At 34.8% G+C, this 12,654-nt stretch overlaps 1 protein-coding gene across 3 annotated transcripts in view; it reads right to left on the reverse strand.

The window, feature by feature from the left end:
* The window catches only part of LOC131902653 (vomeronasal type-2 receptor 116-like), a 46,103-nt gene extending 35,850 nt beyond the window's left edge, over nucleotides 1-10,253 (reverse strand). For 2 of the 3 annotated variants that reach the window (XM_059253666.1, XM_059253667.1), the window contains exon 1: nucleotides 10,048-10,244. In XM_059253666.1, coding sequence (XP_059109649.1) covers nucleotides 10,048-10,244 — 197 coding nt within the window. Of the gene's footprint in view, nucleotides 1-10,047 lie in introns of all 3 variants that reach the window. The other variant, XM_059253665.1, reaches the window with a different exon arrangement.
* Between the last annotated feature and the right edge of the window lie 2,401 nt (nucleotides 10,254-12,654).

Genomic DNA, 12,654 nt, shown 5'->3' on the forward strand with positions numbered 1-12,654 from the left:
CAATCTCAATCACCTCTGCTTCAAAGTGTTCATGCCCAACTTGGGGATATTTCCCCCTCTAGAACAGAAGCCAATCTGGTCACCAGAAGTTTTTCCCACAAGTTGTGTGGAGATGCCTTGAAGAACCTCAGGCCACACTGGCCAGAAGACAAAAGAGAAAACAGAAACAAAGGAACCAAACACATATACAAATAAGAAGAAATTATAAATAAGCATCTAGACCTATAATTACCACAAACTCAGATGCCTAGAAACAAAAGTGTAAGTATACTATCAACAACAGCAGAGGCAGTATGTTACTCCCAATGCCAGCTATCTTACTACAGCAAACCATGACTATTCCAACAGAGCTGAAGCATAATAAAAAGACCTTAAAGCCAAATTGTTAGAAATGGTTGAGGATCTTAAAGAGGAAATCAATAAATCACTGAAAGAAATTGAGGGAAAGATAAACAAAAATGAGTAGGAAATGAGTAAATCCCTTAACGAAAGGAAAGAAAAAACATTCAATTGAAAGGAATGAATAAGACTGTATGAGATTTGAAAAAGGAAACAATCTGTGAAGAAACACAAACTGAGGAACTTTTGGAAAAGAAAAATCAAGGTGGCAAACAGGAATACAAGAGATGGAATAGAGAATCTAAGTCATGGAGATATAAGAGACAAGATAGATACAATTATCAAAGGAAATGCTAAATCTAAAAAATCCTTGACACAAAACTTCCAGGAACACTCAAACACTATGACAAGGTCAAACATAAGAATAACGGGAATAGAGGAATGAGAAGAATCCCATCACAAATGCCCACATTATATTTTTCCCCAAATCATAGAAGAAAGTTTTCCTAATCTAGAAAAGGAAAAACCTACAAAGGTACAAAAAAGTTTACAAAACACCAAATAGATTGTAAAAGAAAAAGGATGCCCTCTCAATATAGTCAAAACATTAAATACACAGAACAAAGGAAGAATATTAAATGGTATGAGGAAAAGGTGAAGTAATATATAAATGTAGACCTAGCTGAATATCATCAGATTTTCAATGGAGGCTATAAAAGCCAGAATGATGTGGTCAGTTGTCCTGCAGATGCTAAAAGAGCTCAGATGTCAACCCATACCACTATATGCAGAAAAACTTTCAATCCTTATAGAAGGAGACAACAGGGTACTCCATTACAAATCAAATTTAAATGATTTCTATCCACAAATGCAGCACCACAGAAGGTAATAGAGGGAAAAATCAAACAAGAAAAGTTAACTTCATCCATAAAAACACAAGAAACAAAACAATCTCTTACCAAAAAAATCAAAACAAGGGAAACACTCACAAACATCACCATCACCAACAAAATACAACAAGAAAACAGAAATTTACAATAATTTTCATTGATATGTCAGTAGTATCAGATACAATATAAAAAGTAACAGACTGCCAGAATGGATGTGGAAAGAGTATCTATTCTGCAAATAATAAATATACCTCAAAAACAAAGATAGTCATACCTCAGAGTTAATGACTATAAAATTTTTTAGGTGTATAAATATTTTAATAAAAAAATTCTTGCTTTCAAAAAATGCCATTATTTTTTCCATCTCACCTTCTTTCCCTGTATGTTTTAAATATTCTAGAATGGACACAATTTACTTTGATAATGAAATTTTCTCCTCTGTCCCACATTTTTTTGTCTAGAGACAGTTTAGAAACTTATTATTTATTTGGTTTTCCAGGTGATTCCTTAATCACTTAGAGTTTTTTTATGATATTATGAATGAATTTCTTATTTCTTCAAATTAGCCTCCCAAGTGCTTAGTATTATTTGTTGAAATGTACAGGTTCATCAGCTGTGACAACATTGGCCTTAATCCCAAGGCTCAGAAGGCTGAAACACAAGGCCAAAACAATAGGAGCCTATTAAAAAACAAACACTCACCCAAAAAACAACAGAACCCAAGGCATATATAGACTTCCCCCAACTTCATGCTTCCATTGTAAGATAGTGATATGTTACGTGCTTGATTGTGCTTCTCAACTATAACTTCTATGCCCATCATCTCTCCTATTCTTGAATCAATCACACACGGGTATAACCTCTGTAGTGCTTTAGTGTATCTTTTAGTGTCTCACTCTTTAAGATAGACAGACAGAGTCAAGTCCTTTTTCTGTCCTGGGTTAAGTTTCTAGTATCATAGAATGTAACAGAGAGACTAATATGACTAGAAAATTTTTTAAGCAAAATGATTTAAAAAACAAGAGAGGGAAGCATTTCTAACATCTAACAAAGTACACTTCAAACCCAAATTAATCAAAGAGGATGAGAAAATATACTACATATTTATAGGAGAAATCCATAGAGATAACATTTCACTTCTCAACATCAATGCTCTAAATGAAAGGTCACTCACATTACTAAAAGAAACATAACTTAAAAAGAAAGATAAATAAATGTGACTAAAGCTTAAATCACACATTGACTCTTAGACATAGATAGTAGGAGATTTCAAAATCCCACTCTCTCCTGAGGACTAGTCATCAGGACAAAAGCAAAGCAGAGTAACACTCTTGCTAACAGACGTTATAAACAAAATACCTAACACATAGCTACAGAACATTGCACTCAAACATGAAAGAGTATTTCTTCTTTTCAGAACTTCATTGAACTTTTTCCAAAATTGACCAAATACTTGGTCACAAAACAAGTCTCAAACAATGTAAGAATATTGAAACAACCCCTTGAATCCTACCAGACTACCACAGATTAATCCTAAACATCAACAATAAGAGAAAAAACAGAGAAGTTTCAAACTCATGGAAAATGAACTGCTCGCTAATGAATGACTAGGAAATTAAGACAAGAATAAAGACATTAAAGACTTCATAGAATTAAATGAATATGAATAAAACATACACCCAAGCTTATAGGACAAAGTGAAAGTGGTGGAAAAATAAGGTTCATTTATGGTGATATTTTATTTGCACTAAAATGTGATTTGTATGTTAATAAATAAAGTTGCACGGGGGTCAGATCTATTAGATCTGTATCAAAGGCTGGGCAGTGGTGATGCATGATTTTAATCCCAGCACTTGGTAGGCAGAGCTAGGTAGATCTCTGTGTGTTCAAGGATACAGCCAGCATTGGAGACACATGCCTTTAATCTCAATACCAACCATAGAAGACCTGGAGATCTGTACTGACAGGCAGTGATGAGGCAGTCATGTGGCTGGGTTTACAACCAATGAGAAGGCAGAACAGAAAGTCTATATAAAGACAAACACACAGGAAGTAGGTCTCTGGGCTGAAGAGGATAGCTGCAGAAGTGATGGGTAAGGCTCTTAGTTCGGACCTCTTGAGCTTTCATCTCTGCATTGGCTCTGTGTTTCCTATTTAATAAGATGGTTACTTCTACCTTCATCTAGCTTTTTACAAAATGAATTGGAGATATCTGATATTAGCAATTTGCAACACACCTGAATGCTCTAGAACAAAATGAAGAAAGCATATCAAGAAGAATAGACTGTAGTATAATCAAACTGAAGTCTATAATCAATAAGACAGAAAAAAAAAGAGAACAATAAAGAGTCAATGAAACAAAGAATTGATTGATAAAATCAACAAGATAGACAAACCCTTATCCAAATTAAATAAAAATAGAGAGAACAGTCAAATTAACATAATCAGAAAAGAAAAAGGAGACATAATAATAGACATCGAGTGAATCTGAATAATCATTAGGTCATATTTTTAAAACTTGTAATTAACAAAATTGGAAAATCAAACAGAAATGGATCATTTTTTCAATAGATACCTCTTACCAAGTTAAATAAAGATCAGATAAATAATTGTAACACACCTATAACCCCTAAAGAAATAGAAACAATCTGTAATACTCTCCCAACCAAATAAAACTTAGAGTCAGATGGTTTTAGCACATAGTTTTACCAGAAATTCCACTCAGAACTAACACCAGTTTTCTTCAAATTATTCCACAAAATAAAAACAGAAGGAAGACTGCCAACTTCATTTTATGAGGCCACAGTCACCTGATTCAAAAACCACAAATAATCCAACCATAAAATAAGATTACAAACAAATTCCCCTTATGAACATAGATGTAAAATATTCAATAAAATATTTTCAAGTCGAATCCAAGAAAACATGAAAAAGATCATCCATTATGACTAAATAGGCTTTATCCCAGAGATTGAGATGTGGTTCAATATCAGAAAAATCTGTCAATGTAATCCATCATATAAAGAAACTGAAAGAAAAACACCATATATTAATCTCATTAGATGCTTCTCAAAGGCCATTGAGAAAATCCAACAGCCCATTGTGTTAAAAGTCTTGGGGAATGTTTTATTTTTTTTTAAATCTAAGTATTAAAATGAGTGTGAATAAATAAATAAGTAAATCAAACTTGGTGTCCAACAACAGAGAATTGAATGAGAAAAATATAGTATACAAGCATGAAGTTTTTCAGTAGTAAAGAAATGAAGCTAATTTTTGTGGGGTTTTTTTTGGTAGGAAATTAAATGCAATTGGAATATTTGTATTAATAATATTAAGCAAATAACAGAATTAAAAACACATTTTTTCTCAAAAAGACATCTTGGGGGAAGTAGGAATACAGGGAACATACTTCAACATAATAAAGGCAATTTACATCAGACCCATAGCCAACAGCAAATTAAATAGAAAGAAAGAAAATCAAAGTAATCCCAATAAAATCAGGAAGAAGACAAAGCTGTCTATTCTCTTTCTATTTATTCAAGATAGTATTTGAAGATTTAGCAAGAACAGTAAAATTACTGAAGGAGATCATGATGTTACAACCACACACACACACACACACACACACACACACACACACACACACTGCTACATACAGACATACCGGCATCCATACAGAGATACATAAATAATACAGGCATATACTCATTTCTACACACTCAGGTACATGCCCAGACAAACAGATAAACATACTGGCACACATAGACAGAGAGACATACACATTCAAACAGACACTCAGAAAATTAAACACACAAAATACATCCAGAGGCCGACACAAACATGCATAATCGCCGAAATACACAGAGTGAGAGATATGCAAATATAAACAACTACACAGAGAGACATTGACACAGACAAATTTATGCCAACTTCCAAAGACATACCCACAGACACACACATGCACAGCAACACAGACATATGTATATACAAGCACATACACAGAAACTTGCAAAACACACACATAGACCCATGCACTAATTCACACAGGAAGATACACACAAAAACAAACACTCAGACATAAAGACATTGCCATAAGGCAAATTTATGATCACTTCTACAAACAGGCAGATAGATTTGCAGCTAGGCAGGAGCACACACATATATAGGGCAACACAGATACACAGAAACACACAAATATACAGCCATGTGCAGTGACATTATCCATTCACGTACACAAATATGCATGTATGTACCAAAAAGAATCTTAGCAAATTTCTTGTATAATTACTCTCAGAGTTAAAAGTGAGGTCCCTAGAGCATAGAGGGGGAGCAGAAACAGCCAAGGACACATATGAAAACCATCTCCTACACTGATTAGAACGTAGTTGGGAATTAATAAATGAAGGCTAATTTTCTCAACATGGAGAGCATTAATGACTTAGGACTGATATGTTTTCAGTATTAGGATGGGGTGAGGATATCAGGTGCTTTGTAACATAATCACTGATTTTCATTGATAAATTGTTTCTTCCATTTAATTGCCATTGCATTAGAGACTTACAGTAATGGCTAGAATTATTTCCTCAGCAAGAAAAAAATGTTTAGAAATATATTTCATGAACATTTCTTCATACATTAGATTTGAGCATCTAAGAGACTCTTAATCACTCTGATACTGATGACACCAAATATCATCCAATACAAGAAATACTACCTTTAAGCACTTATATAGGTTTTTTTTTCCTATTGTCCATTAGCTGAATATCTTCTTGTTGAAAGAGCATCTTATATAAGGCTTAGGCCACAGCATACACAGCATTGTATACATCATAACCGCCATCAATAAAGGCCAAATCAAAGCCGGGCAGTGGTGGCACACGCCTTTAATCCCAGAACTCGGGAGGCAGGGCCAGGTGGATCTCTGTGAGTTCGAGGCCAGCCTGGACTACCAAGTGAGTTCCAGGATAGGCTCTAAAGCTACACAGAAAAACCCTGTCTCGAAAAACCAAAAAAAAAAAAAAAAAAAAAAAAAGACCAAATCAAAAGTCTGCACCATTAGCCATTGTAATGAGGCATTGGATGAGCAGGTCTTCAGTGCCTTAGACTTACATGCTGAGACTTCACAGTTAAATTTTATCCACCCAGCCTTGCCAGGTATTCAGGTATTCATCTGAGTATTTGAGATGAACCAGTATCTAGACAAAAAAAATTAAAATCAGAAATCTCAGCATGGTGGTGTTTCATGGAAATTTGCTAAGCCTCTGTGTGTTTATTTGTGACCAAGCAGCTGCAGGACACAGGAAAACTTCTGTCTACTGTGGTGTGTGAGAGCTAGAGACCCAATGGATGAATAAAGTATGAAGGCTATCTTATGTATAGTATCATCCCACTGTGAGTTGGGGACCCATATTCTCTGTATACCTGGAGATTGCCACATTCTAAAGTTCACCCCTTGAGTACTGTCCATGTCACCATAAATGATAAGTACATTTGTGGATAATGTCATGATTTGGTTATAATATACTTCAACTCTTGGCATATATAAATGCAGATTGCCTGGGATGATGCTCATGAAGGTGAAGCAGACTGTATTTTTCCATCTCTGTTCTCAAATATGAGAGAAATTGAGTAGCCTGATCATTGTCTGAGATGGCCAGCCCAACCCAATTACAGTTGAAGTAAAGCATAAATCATGGCCAGGGCTACAGATGTATTTTGGGGGCCATCTGATACAGATAGGGAAACTGATAATAATCATTTGAGATAAGATGGAAAGGTCCATAGGTAAGCTGAAGGGCCTAGGACATAGGAAGCAGCATGAGTTATCATGCACTGCTAAGAAATTATAAGCAGTGTTCTAGAAAATCCTGTCATTACTTCTTCCCTTATCGCTGCTTCACACAAGGAAATGTAGAATTCCCATCAAGTCTGAATAGTACTCTTGAACTACACAGTTTACCATAAGTGTGATGCCAGTCTCTTCCCCACACATCTTAGCACCAATGGAGACAAGATTTCCTGCAGAATCACAGCCCCAAAAGAAAAACTTATGTGCTGAGATTTGTAGATGTCCAGGAATGGTCCAATTATTGCAGATGCTGCCCAGTAAGGTCCTGTAAGCACCACTGTACACCTGATTTCTTTATTACAGACACAATTAGGGGGAGTTTCATGATTTTGTTCAGAAAAAAATGAGATTGTGTAATTGTGACACAGTATTATACTTTCTGCTAGTAATTCAAAAACTGGAGACATATTTGGTAAAAGATCATGGTTCTTGTTGATTTCATCAATGGAAATAGCCAAGGCCAGGCTAAACTGGTAGGTTACAGTTAATGTTCTGTAAATTGAACAGTGTTTATTGTGGTCAAAAATCTACAGATGATCATTTGTAGTCAGAATAAGGATTATTTAATATTCCCAACCATCTACTATGATTGAAACAAATCTCCTGTGTTGTGAGGTTGGGATGACATAAGAAGCTGAAAGCTTACAAAAGCTTTAAAAGTTCATGAGAATGCATCTCCCATGAACAAGATAAGCCTTTGCATTTTCTACAGAGAGGGCTGTCCGTCTTTGGTTTTTGAGTGCTTGCTCAGAAGGTAAATACCAGGGCACAGCCTTGACTGAACAGTAAACTTTATCATGAATTCATTTTGAAATTATTGAACAATATGAAAAATACATGTAAAGCATGAGCAAAGTTTCTGATAATTTTAAGGAAACAAACTGAATTGGATAAGGCATTCAAAGCATGACAGGTAAGTGCTCAGTAGTGTTTCTGAGGCAACATTTGGCTCCTGTACTTATAATTAATTGTGATTAGTGGACAATATAGTTAACATATTCCCTCATGTCCATCCTCATCTTGTTTCTTTCTTTCTGGTTTCTCTATGGCAGGCACAAGATGTTTTTTCAAAAGACTTATTTTAAATAAATTTAAGTACTAGAGTATATTTGGTAAATTCATGTATCTGTATGTATGGACAAGAGAAATACTCCTTGAAGTCATAAAATTGCCATGGATTCCATAGTTTTGAATGACACATGGCTCTAAAATAGACTGGCCTCAAATTCACAGAAATACATCTGCTCTTTTCCCGAATGCAGAGATTAAGTGCATATACCTAGCATTGTTCACATATTTTATGTTTACAGAAGTATGTTCAATGTAAATATACTTGGTATATTTGTCCAACATAAATTTTCTTATAGAGAGAACACTTTATATACATTTCCAGTTACAAATACACAAAACTAGCATTGTATTGAGAACAAGGGACATCTAGAAATTGCAGTGAAATATATTTGTAAAATGAAAGTTTATAAAGTGTATGATGTGTGGGAAATATTTATGAATTTTGAAAATAAAGATAGTCAACAATCTAGTAGGAATAGAACAATAGCATTTTGTGTTTATATTTATGGGAAAAATAATAACTACCATGTCTTCTTACTCACTTTGTATCATCTGGCCAATAAAAATCAAACAAACAAATATACTCTTTCATTCTGAATGATTCTCTCAGAGTTAAATACAATCTCTATCCCATATATAAACTGCACCACTATATTAACTTTGTGTATAAATATATTTATCTGTACATTTGTTGAACAAAAATATCTTATAATATTTTTTGTTAACATATGAAAAAATGTCATTGAAATTTTCAGCAACAGTTAACAGGAATTTGAGATTATATCTTATGAATCTGAAACACTAACTCCTGCACACTAGACATTAATAAACATCAATGACATGAGCTGTTAGAGTTGCCTACTGGACTAAAGAGCTATGTTTGAAAACAACTATCAGCAATACACAAAATAAAATGTGTATTGTGCCCAAATTGGTAAAATATGTAGCTATAATTAGTAAAATTACAGAAAGAAAAACATAAGAGGTTAGTGTGATATAAATGTCAGGGCATAAACGGCTTAGACATAAAGGGAAGAGACACATTCCTCTTAAATAATGGCAAAGATGAACTGGTAGGTAGCTGTTCCCAAATGTTGCCAAGTATCGCATGCTACAACTCTTATTCAGGGAAGAGACAAGGAAAGTAAGCAGTCGCCATGTTAGTGACAGCTTTATATTTCAAAGAACGCAAATATATCTTTTATAGTCCACATATTCCTTCTTTACCTATAGAGAATGTGAAGAACTAGACTATGAATTTAAAGGTCAGTAGTTACTCATGTATATAAGTGAACTATGGAGAAACAGGAACACATATGAAGTTCACAGTGGACAGGTCTCCTACTTCATTCTTGATGCAGCTTTAGAAGGCACAATGTGACCACATGCAGAGCATCTGAGAGAGTAACTGTATATACATGTAAAAATTCTCTGGAGCTAGGGTTGCTGCAAATATTAGTTGTCCTAGCACATGCATTAGGAGTGACATAGTGATCAAAGGGTCATCACAGACTCTACTTGACAGTCATTTAGCTACACTCATTTAAAGTGATAGTCATTGAATAGTGTGGAGTTTCCTTCAGTAAGACACCACCAGCTACTGTGCTGTTGAAACTGTCAAGAGGAGGGCTATATGTGATGGAACAAGATAGAGAGTCCTTTCTTTACTCAGATTCCAGCCTTTTCAGTAGTGGGATAACTGGGAGAAAAACAGAACACTCTCTGGACAAATTAAAAGTAGAAAAAGAGCATTGAGTCTCTAAAAGAACTTGAGGTCATTTCTTAGTTTTCAGGTTGGGTAACAGGCCAAATATTCAAAGCATTGCTCTGACTCTCATCTTCCTACCCACAATGAAATTTTCATGATGACATTTACATGGAAAATAAAAAGGAACTTACTGTATATTAAGAATGTGGTTGAAATAATCTTTCTCCACAGGCCACTGCACTCTTATAAGAATGAAGATACAACCTGTCAACAAGTCTCCATCCTTATCTTTATTCTGCTTCATTCTCCAAAGACATCTGGGATGAATGAAACTGGACACAGGAAGTGGAATGTTCAGGAGCAAGAAAAGAAAAATCAAAGTAAACATCTTTGTCATACTTGAAGCCTGGTCAGTGTGTATTGTGAAGTGCTATTAAGATTAGCACATTATATAGGCACACATATTCCCACCTGTTTTTTTCTTTGTAGCCAAAGGACTGGCTACTTGTGATTCACAATTTCTTTTCTTCCAGATGGTTCCTTCCCCTTGTAGGATTCTTGGACACTCCCTTCCCTGGGGCTCTACATCTGATGCTCATGTAATTAAATTTGGTTGATAAATATATATGAGGAGAGTTCAGCTAGCTTCATGACATCACTCATAGTTGTGAAAATTAAGGCTCTTTGGAAGATGCCATTTTGGGAAAACTTGATCCCTGGACTGTTTGAACAATCTGTGTATTTTTATGCCTTTAGAAATGATGTCTGTAGATTTTGGCAGATGTTTCACATTGAGACATTCCATATTGATTCAGGAAGGACTCACAAAGTCAGCATTCCTGGTTATACAATGGGAATTTTATTATGAAGTCCCTTTAAGGGAAAAGCAGCTCCATGTTTACAGCAATTGAGTTCCACACAGCATGCAGAGTGGGACCTATGCTACAGTAACAGTTACAGAATGTCTAACCAAATCCTGTGCTTCCACTGTGTTGAGAACAAATAATCAGGCAAAGTACCCAAATTTCCTTAATCCTACTGTTCTATACCTATCCAGCTCATTGCAGATGTACTGTTGCACTTACATTAAAAATATTTTTTTTTAATATTCAACAAGATCCATAGAGATTTTCTCTCCTACACATCAATTACTAAATAAGATCTCTCACTGTTCCTCCAAACCAATCATTATTAAAGAGAAGATAAAGTAAATATTTGATTTCTAAAATAACGAAGTGACCCTGTGTTAATGTGAAAGTTGTTCTTATAACATTTTCCTAGACCTCTGTTTTTGTTTGCATTCTAGAACCTGCAGTGTCAGAGTGTTCTGATGAGTGTGGGCTGATGAGCCTCCTTCAGTGGATATGGACTGCAGAGAAAGTAGAACAAAGTTGGGCATGTCATTGCTGTGGTTGAAAATGTGTCCTATTTAGTATCTGAGATGAGGCACATAGGGCTAATGTTCTTATGTGCATTTGATTGTCCATTAATAATAAATATTTAAATAGTGCATGACCTCTGGTTTTGTGATTAGCTAACCTGGGGGCATAAGATGTGTGAAAAGAGCAATGAGACAAGAAGAGTCTTTCATAGGAAGACAGAAAATTCACCTTTTATGGAGTGTGAAAATAAAAATTCCACTTGTCCATTTTCGGTATTGTATTCAGCTTTGTTTTGTGTGGTTTAATTATTATTTTTTTAATTAATATACAGCATAAATGAATTTATTCTGGCAATTCACATATGTGTCACGTGTCTTTAGTTGGTATTTTCCCCCTCTCACCCACATCAGTTGTTCATCTTCCTCAATGTAAGAAGTTTCCTTCTGACTTCATGATGTTTTTGAGCATATTGAATTAATGAAACAGGTGTGATATTTTTCTTTACACTGACTTCACTGGGTTCCCAATCCCTAGTTCCTTAAGGCCTTAAATTCTCAAGTAATTCCTCTCCTACCTTAAATGTTTTAATGTATGTACACACACACATGCACACATAAACTGACAATCATACACACACACACACACACACACACACACACACACACACACACACACACACACAATTATATCTACAGTCTGATAAGCATGAATTTCCAGAGACTGTTTATGTAACATGATGACTTCCTAATTCATCCCCAATTCCTGCTAATGACATCATTTAATTCTTGCATGTTGAGGACAACTCCATTATATGTAAATAAATTCTATGTGACTTTCCTCTGAATTCTAATATGTCTAAGAGAAGTCTGGACCCAATAATCTTATTTGTAAAATCTTATAATTGGTTTCAGTCATTTAGGAATTATATAGAATCTATTTATTTAAACGTCCCTAAAATTCATGTATATGGCATAGTTAAAAATCACTGTGTATATATTTTAGTATGGTAATTCATGGGAAAAACTTCAAAATTCTAATAATACATTGCAAATAACAATAGTGAATCTTTATTCATGTGAAAATAATATTACAAAATTTTAGCTGAATTTTTTTATTTCCTCATCTGTGGAGAGGCATCAAGGGGGATTCCATATCTAGCAAATGCTGAAAAAGAATGGAATAAACATTGTACATATAACCAACCAACCATCTTATTAAATAAGAAACACAGAGCCGATTCAGAGAAGAAAGCCAAGAAGTCAGAGCTAAGAGCCTTACCCTTCCTGCTTCAGTGATCCTCTTCAGCCAAGAGAGCTCACCGAAAAGAGAGCCTACTTCCTGTGTGTTTGTCTTTATATAGTCTTTCTGTTCTGCCTTCTCATTGGTTGTAAACCCAAACAAATGACTGCCTTGTCA

This window comes from Peromyscus eremicus, chromosome 1 (assembly GCF_949786415.1).
Source record: "Peromyscus eremicus chromosome 1, PerEre_H2_v1, whole genome shotgun sequence".
NCBI lineage: Eukaryota > Metazoa > Chordata > Mammalia > Rodentia > Cricetidae > Peromyscus > Peromyscus eremicus.